This window comes from Lissotriton vulgaris, chromosome 1_1 (assembly GCF_964263255.1).
Source record: "Lissotriton vulgaris chromosome 1_1, aLisVul1.2, whole genome shotgun sequence".
Classification (NCBI taxonomy): domain Eukaryota; kingdom Metazoa; phylum Chordata; class Amphibia; order Caudata; family Salamandridae; genus Lissotriton; species Lissotriton vulgaris.
This window is the reverse complement of record NC_141685.1, coordinates 1,179,996,095-1,180,020,413: the sequence shown is the minus strand read 5'-3', so window position 1 is coordinate 1,180,020,413 and position 24,319 is coordinate 1,179,996,095. Positions and strand designations below refer to the sequence as shown.

The following is a 24,319-nucleotide window of genomic DNA, read 5'->3' as shown; positions in this document are numbered from 1 at the left end:
TGGCTACCAGTGCGGGCTTGACTTTTCCCATGAGGAACAGGTTCAAGACTGATTTGCAAATGGCTGGCTCTGAACTGGGGTAGCGAAGTGTGCTAAAGAACAATGATGGATTGAACCCAGATCTGTGATTGAGGGTGAGTGTCTGTAAAGTTTCAACACTCCGTCCATCATCTCCTTGTGTTTACTTTGTTCGCCCTTAGTTGGTGTGGTATGCCCAGACGTGGGTGCCTTGCTCACATTGCCACTGGATTCAAGCTAGCCTGGCTGATGAGGGGTGTTACCCCGAAAAAAGTCCCAGGATGCTAGTTTCCTGTTCAGGGAAGACCTGGCTTAGCAGGTCGGGCTGGACTGTTTCCATGAGTCACAGGGTCAAGACTGATTTGCATATGGCTGGATCGTAGCAGTGGTGGCGAAGTGAGCTAAAGAACGATTATGGATTCAACCCAGATCTGAAAAGTTTCAGCACTCTGTCCATCATATCCTTGTGGTTAACTTAAAGTACATGCCCAACCTTTTAATATCATAGCACCCTGCCCTATAGGCTGCCTAGGGCCAACCTTAATGGTGACATGTGTAATAATAGGGGATTTTAAGGCTTTGCAAGGGGGTTTAAATGCCAAGTCAACTTGGCAGTTTCGAACTGCATTCAGGCTGCAATGGCAAACCTTGGACATGTTTTAAGGTGCTACTTAAGTGGGTTGCACAATAAGTGCTGCAGACCCACTGGTAGCATTTCATTTTCACACCCTGGATGTATGGTATACTACTCTACAAGGAACTTACAGGTAAATTAAGTTTGCCAATTGGGTATGAGCAAATTAAACCATGGTTAGGGGAGAGACCACAAGCACTTTAGCACTGGTTATCAAGGTCAACAAAAACAAATTCAGCAAAAAGTGGAGGGAAAAAGGCAAAAACAATGTTTGGGGATGTCCATGCACAGAGGGCCAGGTCCAATAAGGTCCATATTTATAAAGTAGCAGAACAACACTGGATAAACATTAGTTAGGTGTATAGTGTTAGGGCAGCAAGATTAACATGTATAGCTGAGCCATGAAAAGTAACACTTAGATAGAAGGGTAGATGTTCCAGAGGTGATGTCCAAATTATTTAACAGATCTGAAGTTGGAGAATACTCGTGGATTTAGGAACTGCTGGGATGTGTAAGTTGTCTTAATGTAGGGGACTAAAGCGCTATTCAATCATCCCTTCAGTCAAGCTATGTTTCATTGCTTCTTTACCCAAACAAATACATTGACACCAATGCCTTAAGGCGGTTCATAAACATATACTGTTGGCCTTTTTCAGACAGTATAAATCTGCTCTGCTTGCTAGCGAGATAGGGGTCCTAATGTTCACTTTTGTTTTACCTACAGTTAATCTGTCACAGGAGAAGCTACAAAGAATTTCTCAGGACATTCAGTGTGTTACGGAGTCTGCTGTCACAAGTTGCCCGAAAAAGGATATTTACAGGAGCATCACTGGAGTGTGCAATCACAGGTATGTGTCCCCAAGTTAATATGCGTAACTGGGAGAAACCACAATAATTAAGGAGGTAAGGGTGGGCCTTCATCATTTTATAAAGGTAGCAGCTATTTAGCTGGCCACCGGTAAATCGAGAATGTATCTAATATTTACTTGGCTGCTCGCTAAATAGTAGAAATTACATACTGTTTGGCTGGCGGCATTCAAACTAGCAGAGCAGATTCACTATTTGCTCAGCAGATAGTTGCATAGTAGAGATTCTGCAATGTTTTGCTATCGGCTGAACAGTTAGCAGATAAAGCATCACTATTTATATGGCTGCTGGCTAAATTTTAATGACTCTATACTGACTGGCTGGCAGCCAATCAAATAAGAAGGAAACTTCCCTATTTACCGGCCGTTGGCTAAGTAGCCGAGGTTATGTACTAGTTTGCCAAAAGCCATGCACTTAGCACAGAAACTTTACAATTTACTTAGTCTGTGGCTAACTAAAAGACATTATATACTGCTTGGCTAGCGATCAATCAAACAGCAAACAAACTTCAGTCATCACCCTGCTACTGGTAAAACAGCAGATATGATGCACATTTGGCCAGTAGCCATACCAATAACAAATATGCTTCATAATTTATCTGAATGCTGATTAAACAGCAGAAAATTTGTACTATTTGACCGATGGACTTGCAAATAGCAAAGAAATTTCACTATTTACCCAGCTGCTCGCTAAATAGCAGAATTGATGTACTGTTTGGCTGGTGGCCTTGCAAATAGGAAATAAGCTTAAATATTTAGCCTGTTGCTGTCTGAACAGCATAAATGTAGTGTTAATTTGCCTTAAGATTTCAACAGGTACTTAAACTGCAAACATGGAGTAAACAAAATGTGCATCTATCTCCTTAAGCAAGTTAGGTTCTTGATTTATTGTTATTTCATTCACAAAACATGGTTGCAATTTGTGCACAGAATTTTTAGGAATGCAATAGTAGTTCACAAAGGGACCTATTAACTATTATGTTGGTTCACAAAATACTGAATCGCAGAGGGTGGCAGAATGATCTGCCTAATTAATATTTATTAAGCAGGTGGCAATATCCCCCCGATTTACTTAAATCTAACCCTCTGTTCTGGGCTCCTATCTTAGTAGCGGTGGAAAATGCTGCAGCGAAAAAGGGTTGCCCCACATCCTGGGGAGTATCAACTATAGTACCCGTATTCAAGAAGGGTGACAGATCTTGCACAATTAATTATAGGCCCATCTCCCTGATTGATTCTATAGTTAAGGTTTTAGGAAGTGTCATCCTGAAGAGGTTGACTACATGGGCGGAGGAGAAAAACATTATAGCTGACATTCAGTATGGGTTCCGCATGGGGCATTCAACTATGGCTCAATGCCTAAACTTGTACTTGATTTTGGGTAAATACACACTTTCACGGCCAGGGACCATCTACATGGCCTTCATGGACCTTTCCTCGGCTTTTGACTGTGTCAATCGAGGAAGGCTGTGGCAGTCCATGGAGGCCATGGGGGTTGAGAAATACCTGGTGAATTTCCTGGAAGATCTACATAAAGATACTAAGGCTAATGTAAGATATACCACAGACCTCAAGGTGTCAAGAAAATTTAGAACCAGCCGGGGGGTCAGGCAGGGGTGTATCCTGGCCCCCTTTCTTTTTAACCTCTATATAAACAAACTTGAAAGTGTACTGGTAAAGACAGGGGCTGACTATCCCTACGTGGGGCGACGAGGACTGCCCGTCCTGCTATATGCGGATGACGCAGTCCTCTTAGCTGGCACGCCGAAAGGGCTTCAAACTTTGCTTGACGCCTTCCATGGGTTTATGGCTAGGCGAGACCTGACCATAAACAATTCAAAATCCTATATAATGCAGACGGGGCAAAAATAAAAAAAGCAGTATCCCTTTAAGGTTGATGGTATCAACGTGCCCACATGTACAACCTTTTCTTATCTGGGTGTTCTCCTAGATCATCAGCTAAATTGGGCCCCACTCTTGAACAAGAAAAAAGGAGAAGTTACTAGGGCTAATGCTACACTTTTTGGATTTGCTGCAAGAATGGGCAACAGACCGATAGCGGCTATGCTGAAGATCTATCGTGCAAAGAGCATTTCAATAGCTAGCTATGGGAGCGAACTATGGGGACACTGTAATCTAGAGTGTCTCCAGGTGGTTGAAAACAAATTCCTGAAGCAGCTTTTGTGTGTACCCCTGGGGACCCCAAACATGACTGTGCATGAAGAGACGGGCACTCCTTTCATCAGTGATACCCTGTCCCTGCGACCCCTCATTTTTTGGCTACAGTGTTGGCTTAACAAACATCTAGGTCTTACCCATATTCTTCTTAAAGAGACCTTAACCCTAGATTGTATGTCCAAAATTCCTTGGATGAAATACCTTAAAACTAGTTTTAGTAGGGAGGGGCGCGATGATCTGTTTTTAAATCCAGGAGGCATCACCAGCAAAGATGTAGCGTATATAAAACAATCCTTTACCATGCGCAAAACATCAGAAAGGGAGGAAAGGGAGCTGTTGAAGCCTAATGTGCGTCTTCACCTGATGCTCAAAACCTCGCCCGCTGTGGAACCCTACTTACTTTGGCCTTTACCTGCCTATGAGCGTTTTTTACTAACCAGGCTCAGGTTTAACATGTTCCACTTGTTATTAGCAGTCCCTAGGGGGTGTCATAAAGGGAAGGTGTTGGCAGTCTGTGGCTGCGACAATTTGTCTCCACAGGATTTGCTGCACTTCATGTTTTTATGTAAATATTATGAATTCCCAAGGGCTTTTTATCTAAAACCTGTTTTAAAAAGGCTGAATTTCGCTCAAATTCGTCCTGCATTGTTTTATTTACAATTGTTAAAACCTGAATGTATACCTCATGTGGCTGTTTTTTTTTAAAAGTGCAATGAAGTATAGGAAATGTCTGGACACATGGACTTGAATTGGTACCCTCTTCAACGATGCCATCTTTACCGTGCAATAATGGGACCCTAATGTAATGAATCAATTTGCCTTTTAATTAGTGTATCTTGTGTTATGTATTTTACTGGAAAGTCATTGTTTTTATTTTTATGGACTACCTCCATTAAGGTCGCTCCCCCAGCACTCTGCTCACATAACGGAAGGCTTCTCCTCGCTGCCTGACGAACCTGCCCTGATACCTGCTGCCTGCTCACATAACGGAAGGCTTCCCCTCGCTGCCTGACGAACCTGCCCTGATACCTGCTGCCTGCCGCCCTGCTACAGCGCACAGCGCACTTCACAGCGCTTGGTATCGTTATTGCCTGCATTACTCTAATACTGCCATTTAGTGCATAGAGGCTGATTAGATTCTTGCGAAGCGTTTCTCTGCCTACTTAATATTTATTACAATCTGACTCAAGCTCCGGCTGTGCCCCAGTTTCGATTTCCTACCGGGCGGCCATTTCAGTTGTTTTTACTTTTTGCCGTGTCCCCTCCTAGACCCCGCCTCCCAGCTGACCCTCCCACGCTCCGCCCCCCTCCACTCCCCATGTTAGACAGATGTCCCAACGCGCAGCGTCCACGCGCTGCGGCCGCGCCGAAGGTGCGCCAAAGGTAAGCCCGTCTACGCCCGTCCGCGCCTGGACCGCGCCCAGCGCCAGACCCCCTGTCCCCCGTACCACCCACCCCACCCGCATTACATACGACGCCTCCACCCTCCTAGCCCTTAACCCCGGCCGCTCCCCCAACTGCGTCCAAGCCGCTCCTGGACTCACCCAGGGACCCTTCTCCTGCAACTCCTGCAAGTTCGACGGCACCAAAACCAGCTCCTCATCTACCAACAGCAATCAGAGACCTGACACCAACCACCTAAAATGCATCCTGCTCAACACCCGCTCGGTCCACAGACACGCCATCGACCTCTGGAATCTACTCGACACCATCTCACCGGACGTCGCCTTCCTAACAGAAACATGGATGAATGCCTCTTCAGCCCCAGACATCGCCATTGCCATCCCGGAAGGATACAAGATCATCCGTAAGGACCGCATCGAGCAAACAGGAGGAGGCATCGCTATCGTCCATAAGAACTCCATCCGCATCTCAACCAGCTCAGACGTCAACCTTGCCAGCGCCGAACACCTCCACTTCCAGATCCACACCGACCCCAAGACCACACTCGGAGGCACCCTCCTCTACCGGCCTCCAGGGCCCCGTGCACAATTCAGTGACGACATCACTGACTTTATCACCCCACACGCCCTCCCCTCCGAGAACTACATTCTATTGGGAGACCTCAATTTTCACCTGGAAAAGAGCAACGACAGCAGCGCCACCACCCTTCTGGACAATCTTGCCAACCTCGGACTCAAACAACTGGTCACTACCCCCACCCACATTGCAGGTCACACACTCGACCCTATCTTCACTTCCAGCAAACATGTCTTCTTCAGTCACACCACAGCTCTTCACTGGACGGACCACAGCTGCGTTCACTTCACCTACAATAAGACCACAATCCACAACCATCCTCAACCCACCATGCGAAGAAACTGGAACAAAATCACCATCGACCAGATCTCCTCATCGCTTCTTCTAAACCCCCCCGCCCACTCCTCAAACCCCGACCAAGCAGCCATTAACCTCACCCAATGGATATCCAACAGCGCCGACATCCTAGCACCGTTGAAAAAACGTCAAAGCAAACCAGGCAGCAAAATCGCCTCCTGGTTCAACGATGATCTTAAGAAATCGAAGAAACACTGTCGCTCCCTCGAGAAGGCCTGGAAAAAAGACCCAAACACCTGCACCAGGGACGCCTTCAAAAACGCCACCCGCATACACCACCAACTAATCCGGTCTACCAAGAAAGCCGCATTCAAAGACCATCTAGATAACAACGCCCACAACAGCAAGGAGTTATTCAACATCGTCAAAGAATTTACCAACCCATCAGCCAACTCCAACGACATCACCCCCTCCCAAGCCCTCTGCGACTCCCTAGCTTCCTTCTTCCACAACAAAATCGCAGACATCCACAACAGCTTCGACAACCGACCCGGAGACCAACCCACCCAACCTTCTGCAGGACCTTCACCCCCCCTGAACATCCTTAATGACTGGAACCCAATCTCCACTGAGGACACCATCCGCCTGATGAACTCCATCCACTCAGGATCCCCAACTGACCCATGCCCTCACCACATCTTCAACAAAGCAGACTCCATCATAGCACCATACCTCCGAGATGTCATCAACTGCTCCCTCAACTCCGCCACCTTCCCGGAAAGCTGGAAACACGCAGAACTCAGCGCCCTTCTGAAAAAACCCACAGCCGACCCCACCCAACTCAAAAACTACCGCCCCATCTCGCTTCTTCCATTCCCGGCCAAAGTCATCGAGAAAGCTGTCAACAACCAACTCGCCTCCTTCCTCGAAACCAGCAAATCCCTCGACCCCTCACAGTCCGGCTTCCGGGCCAAACACAGCACTGAAACCGCACTCATCGCAGCAACAGACGACATTCGAACTCTACTGGACAATGGAGACACAGTCGCCCTCATCCTCCTCGACCTCTCCGCTGCCTTCGACACAGTCTGTCATAGCACCCTTCTACAGCGCCTCAGAAACGTAGGAATCCAAGGAAAAGCACTGGAATGGATCACCTCGTTCCTCACCGGAAGAACCCAGAGAGTCCGCCTCCCACCATTCAAGTCAGAGGCCTCTGAAGTCATCTGCGGCGTGCCACAAGGATCGTCACTCAGCCCCACCCTCTTCAACGTATACATGAGCCCCCTTGCGGACATCGCTCGCCAACACAATCTCAACATCATCTCCTATGCGGATGACACTCAACTGATCCTATCACTCACCAAAGACCCTAACACCGCCAAAACCAACTTACACGAAGGAATGAAAGAAGTAGCCGAGTGGATGAAGCACAGCCGTCTGAAACTGAACTCAGACAAAACAGAAGTCCTCATCTTAGGCACCTCCCCCTCCGCCTGGGATGACTCTTGGTGGCCAGAAGCCCTTGGAAAAGCACCCATCCAGACGGACCACACACGGAACCTGGGCGTCATCCTGGACTCCTCACTCTCGATGACCAGACAAGTCAACGCCGTTTCATCATCTTGCTTCAACATTCTTCGCATGCTCAAAAAAACATTTCGCTGGATCCCCACCGAAACTAGAAAAACGGTCACCCACGCACTGGTTACGAGCCGCCTGGACTACGGAAACACACTATACGCCGGTAACACCGCAAAACTCCAGAAAAAACTCCAACGCATCCAGAACGCTTCAGGCAGGCTCATACTAGACATCCTGCGTAAAGAACACATCTCTGATCACCTGAAAAACCTCCACTGGCTCCCCGTAAATAAGAGGATTACTTTCCGCCTCCTAACTCACGCACACAAAGCACTTTACGAACTTGGACCCGAATGCCTCAACACACGATTGTCTTTCTACACCCCCTCCCGTCAGCTACGATCCTCCAACCAAGCCCTTGCCACTGTACCTCACATCAACAAAACCACCATGGGAGGTAGATCCTTCTCCTACCTGGCAGCTAAAACCTGGAACTCACTTCCCACTCACCTTCGCCTTACTCAGAACCACCTAGCATTCAGAAAACAACTTAAAACTTGGATATTCGACAAGTAATTCCCCACCCTTCCTCTAGCGCCTTGAGACCCTATGGGTATGTAGCGCGCTATATAAATCACTTGACTTGACTTGACTTGACTATGTCTATGAACTTTTATGGTTTTGCATAAGAAAACCGAATAAAGTATTTTGAAATGAAATGAAAGGTGGCAATGTGTGATCTGTAATCACAGAGATGGTGGTCTATCATGGGACAGTTCAAAACTCGAAATGGTGTAGATCAGTGGCATGGCGCCATCTAATCTTTAAGGTGATCTTATCAAAACAGGAGCAATTGCATAGTGCCCATAATGAAGTAACCAATATAGTATAGTTGATAGGCTTCAGTGCAATCTTGTAAAGGAAGGAAGAAATCTATGAGCCTGATTTAGAGTTCGGGGATGGAGTAAACTCTGTTAGGATGGATGAGGTAAATATTTCTGCCATCCTTAAGGAACCTCCACTGGCCACACCAGCCCTGCAGACAACTCTCTACATTTACAGGAAGTGCAGTCACAGCAGTTCCTCTTAATGCAGGAAAAGGTTGGCGGACAGAATCATGACATCAGACATAATGGCTGGCAAAATGGCAAACCTTTCAAAAACGTTGTTGTTTTTCAAAACCAAACTCCCAAAATGAGAGTTTTTTATTTTTTTTAATTTTTGTAAAATTTTTTATTTTGCAGACAAAGAAAAATGAACAGTAAACAAAAGGTACCACATATGGCGCATAGCGGGTCCCACACAGTGGGAAAGCATTAAAGTAAGATGAGGTAGAGTTGTAACACAGAAAGCCATTGGAGGAAAGTCGTCGTCTGCTGTGAGCGTCGGCAGTCCCGTACTCATCCCCTAATAGGGGGTCGCTCAGTTAGTGCAGCCGACAAGTAGTCCAGAAGTGCCCCGTTCTCCAGGTGAGCCTCCTCTCATCGATATAATTGTTCCAAAGTAGCACCCAACCCCTTGCCCCCAAAACTCCCCCCCTCCCCCCACCCGTGACGGCGCCGCTCGCATTCCCCAGTCATCCAACATGCATGCTCTAGAGCTGAAATAAATGTAAATTCCTCAATGAAGCTGGGCAAACTGCCGAAGGCAATCCCGCAGAGAGAAAGGACACCAAGGGACCCCACACATGTTTGAAATTTTTGTAATTGCCCAAAAATATGTCCGCCATTCTCTCGAGACTCAAGAGCCTCCACAATCTAGCATGCCAAAGGGAGATCGCCGGGGCCTCCTTCCGCTTCCAGGCCGAAGCCAACGTAAGTTTGGCCGCGCCGAGACATAGCCAAAGGATTTTTTTGTCGGCTCGAGTCTGGTGTTCAAGGCCAGGGTCTCTCAACCCCAGTAGCACGAATTCCGGGGAGTCGTCTATAGGGTACCGCAGAATGTCTTTAATATGGGACAAGATCTCGGCCCAAAAGGGTTTAATGATCGGGCAGTCCCACCAAATGTGGCGGAAGTCCCCCAGAAGGCCGCAGCCCCTCCAGCACCTGTCCGTGACCGCTGGGTAGATGCGATGGAGTCGAGCCGGGACCATGTACCATTGCGTAAGAGTTTTGAAATGCGCCTCCCTCAGGAGTATGGAGTGATTAAATTGCGTCATGTCCTTCCAGAGTGCTGACCACTCTCCGTCAGTGATATCCCTCCCCACCATCTCCTCCCATTGCTCCATGTAGCGCGGTCGGGGGGAAAGGGCCGAGCGGAGCAGCAGCTGGTAGAGAAAGGAGATGGCCCCCTTCATGGCGGAGGTCTTCAGGAGAAAGGCCTCAAAATCGGACAGAGGTCTCGTCGCAGCCTCCCGCACCCCCGGCGACGTGGCCCAATGGAGCAATTGTAGATGCCTGTATCGCTCCCCCGGCTGCACTTGGTAGTCCCGCATGCAGTTCCCAAACGTCAGGGGGTCGGGCCGTGGAATAGATGAAGTAGCGCCCGGCAGCCCCCCTCCCTCCAGCCGTCAAAGGGGCCCTCGAGGAGCGCCGGTGGGAACTCCGGGTTGAAATGTAAGGGAGTAAATGGGGATGGAAAGGTCGTCCACCTCTCATCGCCCGCCAATGTATCCCAGACTTTCAGCGTAGTCCCCGTAGGGGTACTAATATACGCATTTGCTGGGCGGTCCCGCTTCGGCTTCCACGCCAGGTCCCAGATGGACCGGCCTGCCACACTCCGGTCCATATGCAGCCAGTGTTTGTCGGAAAACTGCTGTGACCACTCCACCATAATTCTAAGTTGGGCCGCCTTGTAATAGAGGTGAAAGTCCGGAAGGCCGACCCCCCGTCATTCCGCAGGCGTCGCAGGAGTGTAAACGAGAGCCGCGCCCGGCCCCCCTGCCATACAAATTTTAACATCATCGATTTAAGGTGGCTAAAAAAAGCGGAGGGCAATGGGATCGGTAGGGCCTGGAACAAGTACAGATACTTGGGGAGAAGGACCATTTTGATAGCATGTACCCGTCCTAGCCATGATAGGAATTTTGGTTTCCATTTCTCCAGTTCGGCCCGCGACCTGGCCGAGAGGGGCGGGAAGTTGGCCGCGAAGAGGCCGCCCACCGTAGGGGTGAGATGAATCCCCAGATACAGAATGGAGCCCGAGGCCCAGGCAAGAGACGTCGTCGCTTTCACCTGTGCCACCGCGGCCGGAGAAAGGGTCAGGTTCAGGACATACGACTTGTCATAATTAACTTTGAAGCCGGCCACCGCTTCAAACTCCAGCAATATATCTCTCACACACGGGAGAGAGTTAGCGGGGTCGGCCACTGATAGCAGAACATCATCCGCAAAAAGGGTGATCTTGTGCTGTTCCCCTGTGAATGGAATGCCCCTCACCCCCTCGTGCTCCCGGACGGCCAGCGCCAGGGGCTCAATGCTGAGCGCAAACAACAAGGGCGAGAGGGGACACCCCTGCCTAGTGCCTCGTGAGTGCCGGAAGAAGGCCGAGTAGTGGCCATTCACCGCCACCCTCGAGCGCGGGCTGCAAAAGTTGGCTCTCACCATCGCCATGAATCGATCGGAGAAACCAAACGCCTGTAACGTGAGGAATAAGAAGCTCCAGTCCACTCGGTCGAAGGCCTTCTCTGCATCCAGCCCCACCAAGACCGCCGGAATGTGGAACTTGTCCGCCTTCTCAATAAGGTGGATTACCCTCCTAGTGTTATCGTGCGTCTGGCGGCCTTTAATGATCCCAGATTGGTCCGCGTGGATAATCGTCGGCAGCAGGTCCTGTAGGCGACCTGCTAGAATAGCCGAGTAGAGCTTCGCATCGATATTGAGTAAGGCTATGGGGCGGTACGAGGCACACCGCTCCGGGTCCTTCCCCGGCTTCGGCAGGACCGTGATCACTGCCTCCGCAAGAGTCCCAGAATTCACTCCAGGGCCAACCATATCGTTAAAGAGGGCGACCAGGAAGTCACACACCTCAGCCGCATAGGTTTGATAAAAGACTGCGGTGAACCCATCGGGTCCGGGGGCTTTGTGCAATTTCAAGTTTTTGATGGCAGAGAGGACCTCCTCCCTCGTGATCGGGGCATCGAGTAGGTCGTTCCAGGCCCCTGAGACCTGCGTAATCGATAAGCGCTGCAGGAACTCCCGTTGTTTAGCAGGATCTAGCTCCTCCCCCTTGTATAAAGCGGCGTAGAAGCGGCCAAAGACGTCCGCCTTCGCCCCATCACAGTGATGGAGCGCGCCCGCAGTATCTCTAATCCCACCTATGTATTCACGCTCCCTCTTGTCCTTCAGTTGTCGGGCCAAGTGCCTGCCAATCTTGTTCCCACTGGAGTAGGAGTGCCGTCCCAGCCTCAGTAGGGTGAGTTCGGCCCTATTCGTATAGTGTGCCTTCAGCTTACCCCTCACCGCCGTCAAGGGACGCAGAGTTAGTCTCGAGGGATTAGCTTTGTGCTCCCTCTCAAGCGTGAGCACCTCGGCCTCTAGCTCCTCCCTCTCCTTCCTACGTAAAGCGTTCAATTGTGAGTTGAGGCCCAGGCATGTCCCCCTGATCGTTGCCTTGAAGGCGTCCCACGTGGTCATCAGGGAGGTGTCCGACGGGGGGTTGCAAACAAAAAAGTCCCGAATGGCCAAGCGTAAGGCTTGATGGGAAACCTCGTCCCTGACCACCGAAGCCGGGAAGTACCACTTCCGGTTCGCGGTGTCAGGAGGCGACCAACGAAGCGTGAGCACCATGAGGCTGTGGTCCGACACCGATATCGGGAGAATGGCGGCATCTAAAACGTCCCCCCTAAGTGACTGACTAAGGAAGACATAATCCAGACGGGAGTAGGAGCGATGCACATGGGAGAAGAACGTATAGTCCTTCACATCAGGGTGAAAAAACCTCCAGCCATCAACTAGACCCATCTCCTCCATCCCTCGCTGCGCAGCCCCAGAAAAGACCCCTGTGTCCGCCCGCCGCCCCCCCGAGCTGTCCATCTCTCCATCCCACACCAAATTGTAGTCACCCATCATGAACACAAGACCTTCTGCAAAGTCCCCCACCCTCACCAGTAATCCTGTAAGTACCTATTCTGACCTGCATTGGGTAGGTAGAGCACAACAAACGTACATAGCCTACCCTGAACATGCCCCTTGACCATCAGCCACCGCCCCTCCCTATCGTTGCGGACCCCCACAGGTTGGAAATGCAACGCCGCCTTAAACATTAAAGCCACTCCCCTATGTTTCGTGATAGCTGATGACCTGTACACAATGGGGTACGCCCTGTGGCGGAGCCGCAGTTCATCCTTCCGTGCCAAATGAGTTTCCTGCAGCCCCACAACATCAAGGTGATGGTCTACAACATACTTCAGGACCTTCTGCCGTTTCTGAGGGGAGTTCAAGCCCTTGACGTTCCATGTGCCTATACTAAGTGGCATGATAAACACAAAACATGGCCCCCGCTATCAGTAATGCAATTGGCGCCCACATTGCAGTCCACCCCTCCCCCCGGCCACGTGCTCCCAAACGCTTCCAGAACAGTCGACGGATCAACCCCACTACAGCATGGCCCGCATTCCACCACTCATACTCCGCATTCATCCCCAAAGGCCACCCATCACAGGTCCCCCCCCCCCAGCCCCACGTTCCCTCAACCAAACCCCCCCCTAAACAATACAGAACATTGTACAGAATCAGAAAAAAAAAGTGCAATAACTATACTCATCGAGATCAGAAGGCCGAAGTCCGTAGGAAGCCCCCAATCAAGCAACAGGCTAGAAGAATGAAACCACTATTCCTCTTGGCCACAATCGAGGTCGTCTCCCACCAGAGTACTTACAGAACCCTCGATCAGAAGGCCCGAGCCTCTCCGGGGCCGATCCGCCATTCCTCGGGGATTAGGCCGCCCCAGAGCTATGCTGTGAGTCGGCCATCGTGGCCGAGGCCACCGAGGCGACCGCTTCTCCTCGTTCCTGCAGGCTGGCAGAAAGGTCCGGACGTTGTCTAGCAGGGGAACTGACGGGGGAGCGCCCCACCCTGTGCCATGAGCTCGAACGGCGGCGCCGTCGAGACGAAGAGGCCTCCGCGGCCTGCGAGGACGGCACATCTTCCAGTCCCAAAAGCTCTTTTGCCGCCTGAAGCGTACGGATCTGGGCCAGGCGGTTCTGCCATCTGAAGATGATCCTGAAAGGGTGCCCCCAGGAATAGGCGATGCCCCTCTCTCTCAGAAATGATGTGACAGGATGGAATTCCCTCCGCTTTTGCAAGGTGGACGCAGCCAAGTCCTGGTACAGTTGCGGCCGATGACCCCGGAATTGCAGTGACTCGATGGTCCGGGCTTTCCGGAGAATCCTCTCCTTAAGTTGAAAATCGTGGACACACACCAAGATGTCAGGGGGGGGACCCCCCCGCGCCGTGGCAATCCCACCCGGTGCACTCTGTCCATCTGTATCTCCTTCGTGTCGGCGTCATCAAGGACCTGGAGAAACAGCTCCTGGACGTACCCTCGGAGGTCCCCCGCCTCACCGTCCCATGGCACCGCCCGTATTCGGATGTTGTTTCTACGGGAGCGGTTCTCAAGGTCCTCCGTATGTAGTTGCAGGTCCAGATTCTGCTCGGTGAGGCGGATTATGTCCTGCTGGAGCATATGAACATCGGTGGCCACACTCAGATCCCTGTCTTCCAGGGTCGCCACCCTCTCTCCTATGCCGTCCACGTCCCTCCGCACCTCCCGCAGGTCGGAGGCGAGTTGCGCTCTGAGTTCGGATATGTCCTCCTTGATTGATGCAAACAACTCCGACATGAAGGCCTTCGTCGCCGGGGCGTCGTCGTCCGAGTGCTTCGATGATCCACTCGCCCCAGGGGAGGCCGGTTGTTGAGAGGCCTTCGAGGCGTTGTCCTTCCCCTGGTTCCGTTTGAGCTGCACAGTAGACATGGCGGCTCCCCGCGCCCTGCGCCGGCTCCACGTGGCTATGGAGAGTAGTGGGGCCTGCAGGCAGACCAAGTGTTTGGCGCCCCCCGTCGCCACCAAGGGGTCCCAGTCCCCCGCTCCCACGCACTCAATCCGTGGGACCTCCTGTATCCAAGGCGGGAACCCCCAAGAGCCGGTGTCCGTCTGCCTCGGCCCTCCGGGCCTCCGCCCAGCATGTGTCGCACCACCAACTAGCGGGGGAGCCGCTCCTTCGCCCCGTTGCAGTCACGGCTTGCCCAGCACCCAGGCCTCGAAAGTTCGAACAGGCCGCTGGCGCCAGCCGCGAGGGGAAGGCTGGATGGCGTAGATAGTAGAGTGCTGCTGGCCGCCCGAGCGCTACTGCAGTGTCAGGGGGCCGGCGCACCAACTCCCCCTGGAGGGGTGCGATCCGGGTCCGGTCGTCAGGACCTCCTTCGCCCCAGCGCAGCCCCGAACGGCCGTCCGTCTACTGCAGCATCTGCCTGCGGATCTGGGGCCCCGCCCTTCGCCCACACCGGGCCTCGATGTCCGGAAAGCCCGAGGTCTCACAGGCCGCGGGTTACTTTCGATCTCTTAGGCGCTCCCGAGGTCACACCGCCTCGGCGACCCCACCAAAGTCCGCCGCTCCGCTAGGCGGTCGCCACCACCGCTGTAGGGGCTCGTGGGCACCCCCAAGATCTTGCTTTTAGATGCTTTGTTGAATCAGCACCGGAGCGGCTCGGAAAGGCGTCCTACTCCGCCGCCATCTTGGCCACGCCCCCAGTTTTTTATTTTTTAAATAAAATCTTATATCCCTCAGATGCCGGGACAGATCTGGCAGGGACTGGGGAGTCATTATTTTTTTTCATGTCTCTTACAGCCGTATTTGCTCTAAATAGGGAGGATGATGGAAAGTCTTTTCTCCTATGGCCCCTACTCAGTCAGGTCATCAGAGGAAGTACTCCATTGACTGAGCCAATCAGCCAAGGAATGGGACCATAACTAGTTGAAGTGAATTTCACTGGAATATGAATGAATATTGTCAGTAAATCAGAGAAAGAAATACAGGTAGCAATGACAGAACAAAAGAAACTGACATATTTTATTTTTTTGACTTTATTTTTTAAATATTGTCAGAAATAAGACACTGAATAAATGGAGACACTCTGTTACCTCCATTCGTGTAACACATGGATTGATCATTTCACAGTTCCACTTTTTTGCTTATATGGATCGGAGTGGTCTGGTCGGCTGGTTGAAAGGTCAGGCGGTGGTTGATGTAGAAGGGTCCTGCACTGTGCAGGGCCTTGTAGGTGTGAGTCAGCAGCTTGAACTGGCATCTCTTCTGGACGGGGAGCCAGTGGAGGCTTCTGGGGTGGTGAGGCTGTTTCACTTAGGGAGGTCAAGGATGAGTCTGGCTGTGGCGTTCCGTATAGTCTGTAGTCGTTTGAGGAGGTGGTAGGTGGTTCCGGCATAGAATGCATTTCCGTAGTCTAATTGAATGGTGATGAGGACTTGGGTCACCATTTTCCTGGTGCTGATGGGTTTTCACCTGAAAATCAGCTAAGTATGCAAAGGGTTGGAAGCAGGAGGAGGCTACTGCGTTGGCCTGGTGCTTTATGGTGAGATCGCTGCCCAGGATGAGGCAGAGGTTGCAAGCATGGGTGGTGAGGGTCTGAGTGTAGTGTGCGACCTTGTGTCGTCCCATGGGGAGGTCTTCCATCCTGTCAGTGAGCGGCTTCAGGCAGTTGGATCTCATCCAGTTGGCAACAATTGTCCTGGAGTTATGGAGGTTGGATTTGGTGGTGGTGGTGTCTTCCGTGAGACAGAGAGTTAGTTTGGAGTTGTCAGCATATGAGATAATGTTGAGTCCGTGGATTCAGATGATGTTGGCCAATGGTGTCATGTAGTGATTGAAAAGGGTGGGGCTGAGGAAGGATCCATGGGGGAATGGCACAGATGATGTTCTTGGGTTCGGAGGGTGGTGGGGGATAGACAGTTGACAGTCTGTGACCTGTGAGGAAGTAGGTGATCCACTTAAGGGCGTTTCCGGTGATGCTGATGTGGTGAAGTATGGTGATGAGGGTGTGGTGGTATACGTTGTAGAAGGTCGCTGAGAGGTCGATGAGGATCAGGGCTGCTGTCTCGCCACTGACGAGGATGGATCTGATGTTGGTTTCGGCTATCAAGGAGGTGTCATGCTGTGGTTGGAGTGGAAGCAGGATTGGGAGGTCTCAGGTAGGTTGTTCACTTCTAAGTGATCAATTAACTGTCGATTGAAGGCTTTCTCTAGGACCTTTGCCAAGAAGGGGAGCAGCTAGATTGGGCGGTTGGTCTTGAGCTCACTGGGGTCAGTGGAGGGTTTCATCAGGAGAGGTTCAAACTCTTCATGTTTCCAGGCATCGGGGAAGGTGGCAGTGATGATGGATGCGTTGAGGATGTTGTTGAGTGTGCTGCTGATTTCTTTCTGTCCCAGGTTGAAGGCATGGTGGGGGAAGGGGCCTGTTGGTCCTGCAGAGTAACTGAATGCCATGATCGCCATGGTGATTGGCATGGTGAGCGGTACCCAGTCAGTCAGGTGACTGTTGGTTTTGTTGGTGTGTGTCAGGAGGTGGTTGAGGTTGGTTGACTGTGAGTCTAAGTTGCTGTAGATGTCTGCTATCTTGCTGTGGAAGTGGTCTGCCAGGAAATTGCAGAGGGTTTGGGAAAGGGTGGCTCATGGTCCTGGTGGCAGATGGGCAGGAAAATTCTCTTACAATGCTGAAGAGTTCTTTTGTGTGATTGGTGCTTGCCTCAATATGGATGGTTAGGGAATCCTTCTTGGCTTCCTTGAGGCAGTGGTGGTATTTGCGGAGAGTCTGAGGGAATCCAGCTGGAGCGCCATCATCTCTCCAGTTGCTTACACTCATGTTTGAGGGCTCAGAGTTCAGGGGTGATCTAGATGGCATGTTAGCTGTGTCTGCTGGAGCTGGCCAATTTCAAGGGGACAATTGTGTCAGTGCAGTCTTTAATAAGAGAAACCTCTGATCTACTCATCATTCCTATCATCTTCGGTATGTCGTCTCTCAGAAAAAAAATCGGCAGCCCTTTGTTAGAAATGGGGGTCTCTAGTTGGCAGAGGTTATTACCTTTAACCAAGTAGGGGCCTTTGCTTCTAGTCAGGGTAAGGGGGCTACACTCCTAAAATAACTCCTGCTCACCCCCTTGGTAGCTTGACACAAGCAGGCAGGATTATCTCAGATGCAGTGTGTAAAGCTTTTGTGCTTTATTATGACAATATATCTGTTGTTTGTTTATACTTATTCCTATACTGGGAACATTTTCTTAGGCTTTAAACATCGTTCCAATATGGCACTCATTCTTTTAGTCCTCTCTTTATGTTTATGGGTAACATCTTATCGTGAGTAGAAACGCCGACTGACTTCAGACGCGAGCAGTATATCGAGCGGACACTCGAAGCTTCATTGCTTCTTACTTAACACTAGGATTGTAGGAACATTCTGTTCCATTTAAATTGTGTACGCTACTTTAAATTGTTTTGCTTTATGGTTTCTCAAAGTCGTGTGGCAACAGCCATAGCGCGTAATCAACTTTCTTAAGTTACCACATGGGCATAGGACGAGCGCGTAATAAAAATACTTGAATTTGATGACATTCTAATTTGCCATTATACTCTATGTCACCTAACGGTTATTTATAGTATAGGAATATGTGAATATATTCGATTTGTATGAATTCATTCATTTACTGTTTTTTTTAAATGCCACGGGTGATTTGATTTACTATTGGTTAGTTAGGTTTAGTTTATCTCGAAATCCATTTCTGGGGGTGTTGGCCTTTTCACTATCTTACTTTTCTCCTTTGGTAAATTTATAAAATGTGGGACAAATAGTTTCTGTTACCTCATGTATTATACTCTTTTGATTGTAGACATATATCCCTGATGAAGGCTGTAGGAGAGTAGGGTCTGCTATCCTATGGTCACCCCACATTTTTGCTTTTTGCTTTACTGGTTTTCGACTTAATGTGGCTGTGGGCCTGCTAATCAGACCCACAGCCTGCTGTTCTCTCTCTAAATTCACATACATGTACTATAGGTACATAACCCAATTGGAACTGGACTCCTTGCCAGCCCCTGTACCATGCACTATAGGTGCTCAGGGCATAGGTGCCAACAAGGCCTACCAGGGGCTGCAGCATATCTTTTGCCACCCCTGGCTGGTACTTAAATCGACACAACTGGCTGATCACTCAGCTGGGGCAAGGTGGTGTAATCACCCCTTGCTTAGATATAGTATACCCATATCTAAAACTATATCTGGACACATATAAACCTATAAGTCACTCCTATGGCAGGCCTTAAAAATCCTGGAGGCAGAGTGCTTGGTTTTATGTGAGATGGTGCTCTAGCATGAGCTGAGCCTGTCTGCAGCTGTCGGGACCAATTCCCTTAGCTGTTCCGGGATAATGCCATACCATATACTATTAAGTGCATTATAATCCATCGTGGTTATATGTTAACTTTGGTTTGGCTTTATCAAAACATGTCGTGTAATGTGTCATACGATTTGGAATACTATCCCCTCGACAGTCCTGTCGACGGGGATAGCATTCCACCCCTCTAGAGGGAGAAGACATGTTACTTTACTAAAACGCGGTTGCTTTTAAAAGAGCCTCAGCATCACAAAATGGACGCTTCTGCCACAGACACGAGTCTGACCTCCTGCTGCTGACCGAAACTCAGCCGAGGAGGCCTGGACAAAGGGTTTCCTGTCACGGGGAGGTGTCACACCACCCCAGACAGGAGATAGTGGATTGTAGCAGGGAGGTTTGAAAGAAACCAGACAGTGCCTGGGGAGCACAAGGCTTCCCCTTGCATAATCCGGTCAAACCGGTCCTGGGGCTCACCAGCCCCAGTCCCAGTGCGACCCTGGACAAAGGGAAAGGGGTGTAACCACCCCCTTCCTGGGTCCCACCCATAGGAGGGACCTAGCAGGTAATCCAGCCCACCAGATTGGTATAAGAGTGGGAGCAATGCCCAAGCATGCAGATTATCCTGACTGAAACTTATGAAATGAAACTCTGGACCCTTCGACATCCTACTCGACGTAGAAGACTGAAGAATCTCCCTTGTGGTCAAGGAGTGACCACCCTGTGCAAACAGGCACCATCCAGCACCTCAACATTTGCTTTGTTGCAGTTCCCACCGGAACTCGAGCGACAGAGTTCAACAAGACCCAGCGTTCCTGCCTTCTAACAGCCCGATCCACAGTCCCTGCAGAGCTGAGACCCATGGAGGCGACCTGAAGCGTGGGGCTTGGAAAGACCACGAGGCGCTGCCCGTGCAGCTTCCAAGGCTCCCTCGAAGCTGTGCATTGGGGTTTGAGAAGCCCCAGCCCTGAGCCACTCCTGCACCAAAGCTCACCCCTCTAAACTAACCGAGTGCTGCGTGGGGCCCTTCTGCACTTTTTGGCTCAACGCGTTGGTCCGGTCACTTGCCCTTTGGCTTGTGGCCCCAGTACCGATGAACCTTTGAATTTGACTCACCAGTCCGGTTGCTCTGGGCTGGCCCTCGGTCCCCTGAAAAGGGAGCACCCACTCTGACCTTCCTGGTCCGAGTACTAAGCGATCTTTGAATCCTGCGTGGGTTGCGCTTGGCAAGAGTTCTTGGCTCCAATCCGGAAGCCGATACCGCCAACAGAGAGAGCCTGCATGGGACAGCTCGTGATCCACTCCTGGACATCCTCGGTGCCCCAGAGTCCACATGGCAGCGGAGAGAAGCTACTCGACATTGACCTGATTGCTCCCGACATTGCCTGGTTCCTTCCTGGTTCCACCCAGGTCACTGCTGAGTGACCCAGACTTCACCCTTGGATCACACAGGACACTTCCCTTCACGACGCCTGCAGCATCTTCATCTTCAGGCACCATCGACCAGCATGACGAAACCCGACACTATTTCGCACCTGTGCACCCGCTTCCTGTGGGTGAGGTAACTCAGCAACGCCGGTGTTCCTACACTGGTACACACCTCTAGTGTATGTGTCTAAAGTTTCATCCCTCTAGGCCAGTCGGAAGGTTCCTTTTACAGTAACGTTGTAACTTTTACGCACCATTGACTTTGCATTGGTGCATGTGTGTGCTTTAAGCGCTACACCCGATTCCCGCGGGCTTTTCCCGACTTCAGCATTGCTAGTCCCGATTGGTCCCAGCGATTCCCTAGGCCCTAGGCCTAACCACTGTTCGATTGGTATCTCTTATACCACTTTCTTAATATATGGTTTGCGTGGCCCCCCGGCCTCATCCATAATTGTGCAACTTTCATATGTTTAACTGTGCTTTTGTTTAAATGCTTGTGCCTCTGCACTCATAAAGAGTACAGAGGATTATTCTAGTAATAAATACATATATTTTCTATAATATATAACTTGTGTGGTGTCCTTTCATTTGATATTACAGGATTGTGATTGGTAAAACAGCTTGCTTAACACGACCTCTTGAGTTAAGCCTTTAAGGCTGCTTAGTCCATGCTACCCTTAGGATAGCTTGTCTATAAGGTTGACTTACAACCAGACACCATAAGGGATTGTTTGGACTGATACAAGGTGCCCCCAGAATTGGAGACATCATATATCAGGCCAACTTCTCACATTGGTGCACAGCGGTGCGGATTTGAGCTTGCTGTTGTTTTACCATTGCAATCTTTTTATCAAATCGAAAGATCACATTAAGTACCTTATGGGTAGATGCATCAACGTTGTCATTTGCGATTCCTTATTTGCGAAAAATAAGGAATCGCAAATAAGGAATCGCAAATGGCAATGCATCATTTATTTCGCAATTTTATTGAGATTCTGTAAAAATCGCAATTTTTACCGAATCGCAATAAAATTGCGAGTTTCAAATAGCGAATTCGCAATTCCCATTCATTCCTATGGGCTGAAATGCCCATAGGAATAAATGGGAATTGCGAATTCGCAATTTGAAATCGGAATTCAACAAAGCATTTCAAGGGTGGAGAGGGGGGTCCAAATGACCCCCCCCTGCACCCATGAAATGCACTTTTACCTGTAAGTTACATACACACATGTCCTAAGGACATGTGTGTCTGTAACTTTACAGTTTAAAAAATGCATTTTTGTGCGTTTTTAAACAATTTTGCAAATTACCACGAGGTTCAACTTCGTGGTAAATTGCACTTGCAATTTGTAAAATCGCAAATGTTTTGAGAATGATGCATTGCATTTAAGGCATCGCAAATTTGCGATTCCTTAAAAGCAATCGCATTTTTGGAATTCGCTAAACATAGCGATTTTCCAAAAATGCTTGATGCATCCCAGAAACCAATTTAGGAAGTGCAAACGGCCGATTTTTGCGATTCGCACCGTTTGCACTTCCTAAAAAGGTTGATGCATCTAGGCATTAGATACATATAAACAAAGATTAGCATATTTAAGTTCTACTGAACTTAGTAGTTGTAGATCAAAGGGCTTAGCACACCCTGCCTACAACTCACTAGCAAGGTACAGTAGGAAAACACTTAGTGTAGGTAAGTGCACCACTTACACCTCACTAGCAGTCATGTCTGGCACAGAGGGAGCTCCTGGCTCGCAGCCTGTGACAGTTGACCTTACCAAGACAACTTCCAGCTATGGCAACCTCAGCCACAGAGACTTGAGTGCCTTGTGCACTTCAAGGGGCCTGAAAAAGGGTCACAACCCTACCATAGATAAGGCGAGTGCAGTTCCCTTAGATGCAGGAGATGGAGTGAACCCCCCTGAGACTGACCATCCCCCAGAGGTAGAGGAGGAGGAACCTGAACCAGATATTAATGAAGATTCAGATCAGGATCAGAGGACCAACCAGGTACTAGTGGGGAGGCTTAACCAAACCAACTTGGACCTACATAGGAATGGAGAGGGCGAGCACCTCCCCAGATCCTATAACATAGTTCCCTCAGGTAATAGAAGGCTGAGATCCTCCTCAAGCAATTCTCATATTTCTAGTGCCTCAAGGGAATCTCAAAGGGGAATGACTTCCCCCCAGAGAAAAGAGCATAGGGCCAGAATGAGGGCTGTCCAACTCCAGATAGAGAGGGAAGAGGTAGCCCTGGCTCAAGCTAAACTTGCTTTAGCAAGAGAACAAAAGTTGTGTGGATTAGATTCCACTGGTGGCAGCAATATTCCTAGAGAGAAAGACAGGTCCTATGACAATAGAAACCTGACAAAGATTGTAGCCCCCTACAAGGAAGGGGATGACATCCACAAATGGATGACTGCTCTAGAGAGAGCCTGCATGGTACAGCAGGTTCCTCAAGAACAGTGGGCTGCAATTTTATGGTACTCCTTTTCTGAGAAAGGGAGGGATAGGCTCCTCACAGTTAGACCTGAGGATGCCAAAAACGTCTCTGTCCTGAAGAGTGCTCTTATTGAAGGGTTTGGCCTAACCACTGAGCAATACAGGTTGTTGTTCAGAGATACCCAAAAAGCTCAGACTCAGGACTGGACAGATTTTGTTGATTGTGCCACTAAGGCTCTGGAGGGTTGGCTGCAGGGAAGTAAAGCCTCAGACTATACAGGATTGTACAATCTTATAATGAGAGAGCAGATCCTTAATAACTGTCAGAACCAGCTGTTGCATCAATACGTTATTGACTCAGATCTGACCTCTCCCCAAGAATTGGGAAAGAAGGCAGACAAATGGGTCAGAACAAGGATTAAGCAGAAACCCCAGAACCATGGAGGTGACCAGAAGAAAACAGACCAGAAGGGTGGGGATAAGAAAGAAAAAGAAAAAGACCAGAAGTCTTCTTCAGGCCCACAAAATTCTAATGAGGAGGGTGGTTCCCAGAATGTTAACAAAAAGAAGAATAATGATGGCCCAAAGAAACCTTGGTGCAATACTTGTAAGTCCATTTCCCACTGGGAAAGTGAATGCACTAAGAAAAATCCAGTTCCTACCACTGCAGCTCTTAAAGCACCTGCACCCCCTAGTACAGTCAGCAGTGGTGGTACACAATCCAAGGGTTTAGTAGGGTTGACCCTGGGTACTGAGATGGAATCTGGCCTAGTCAGAGTCCCTACTCAGGCAGTTCTGCTCTATGATGTGGACATAGCCATGCCCACTACTGTGAGTCCCAGTAACTTGGGCAAGTATAGACAGACGCCTTTAATTAATGAGAAACTGGCTCAGGCCTACAGGGACACATGTGCCAGTGTCACTATGGTGACACCTAGATTTGTGGACCCTCGACAGATTGTACTAGGTGAGAATTACCTAGTGACCAATGCAAACAATGCCACTACTACACATAGTGTGGCTGTTGTTAACTTCTCCTGGGGAGGGGTAAATGGCCTCAAGAAAGTTGTTGTGAGTGCCGACCTGCCAGTAGACTGTCTGTTGGGCAATGATCTTGAAAACTCAGTTTGGTCAGAAGTGGAGTACAGGACTCATGCAGAAATGCTAGGGATTTCAGCACATGTCCTTGCAGTAACAGGGACTCAGGCTAAGAAGTGCCTACCTGAACCTGTGGTGGATCTTGAAACAATAGACCAATCACAATCCAAGAGGAAGAGCAAGAGGGTTAAGGCTGTGCCTTCCCACTTGCCCCAGGTTGAGGATCAGACTTCACAGGAGGCTGATTCTGCAGTCCAAGAGGAGACTGTCTCTGAGGAACTTGAACCTGATCAGGTTGAGTTTCTGGGGACAGGGGGACCCTCAAGGGCAGACCTGGGGCAGGCCCAATTAGATTGCCCTTCCCTTGAACCCCTCAGACAGCAAGCTGCTGCTGAGGCTGCTGGGAATGCTCAAGGTACCCATAGAGTGTATTGGGATGATGGGCTCCTTTATTCAGAGG

At 49.8% G+C, this 24,319-nt stretch overlaps 1 protein-coding gene across 1 annotated transcript in view; it reads left to right on the top strand.

The window, feature by feature from the left end:
• Positions 1–24,319, top strand: part of LOC147748878 (lactoperoxidase-like) — a 1,319,638-nt gene that overhangs the window by 356,770 nt on the left and 938,549 nt on the right. Inside the window, exon 6 of the mRNA XM_086964410.1 lies at positions 1,377–1,500. Coding sequence (XP_086820536.1) covers positions 1,377–1,500 — 124 coding nt within the window. The remainder of the gene's footprint in view (positions 1–1,376; positions 1,501–24,319) is intronic.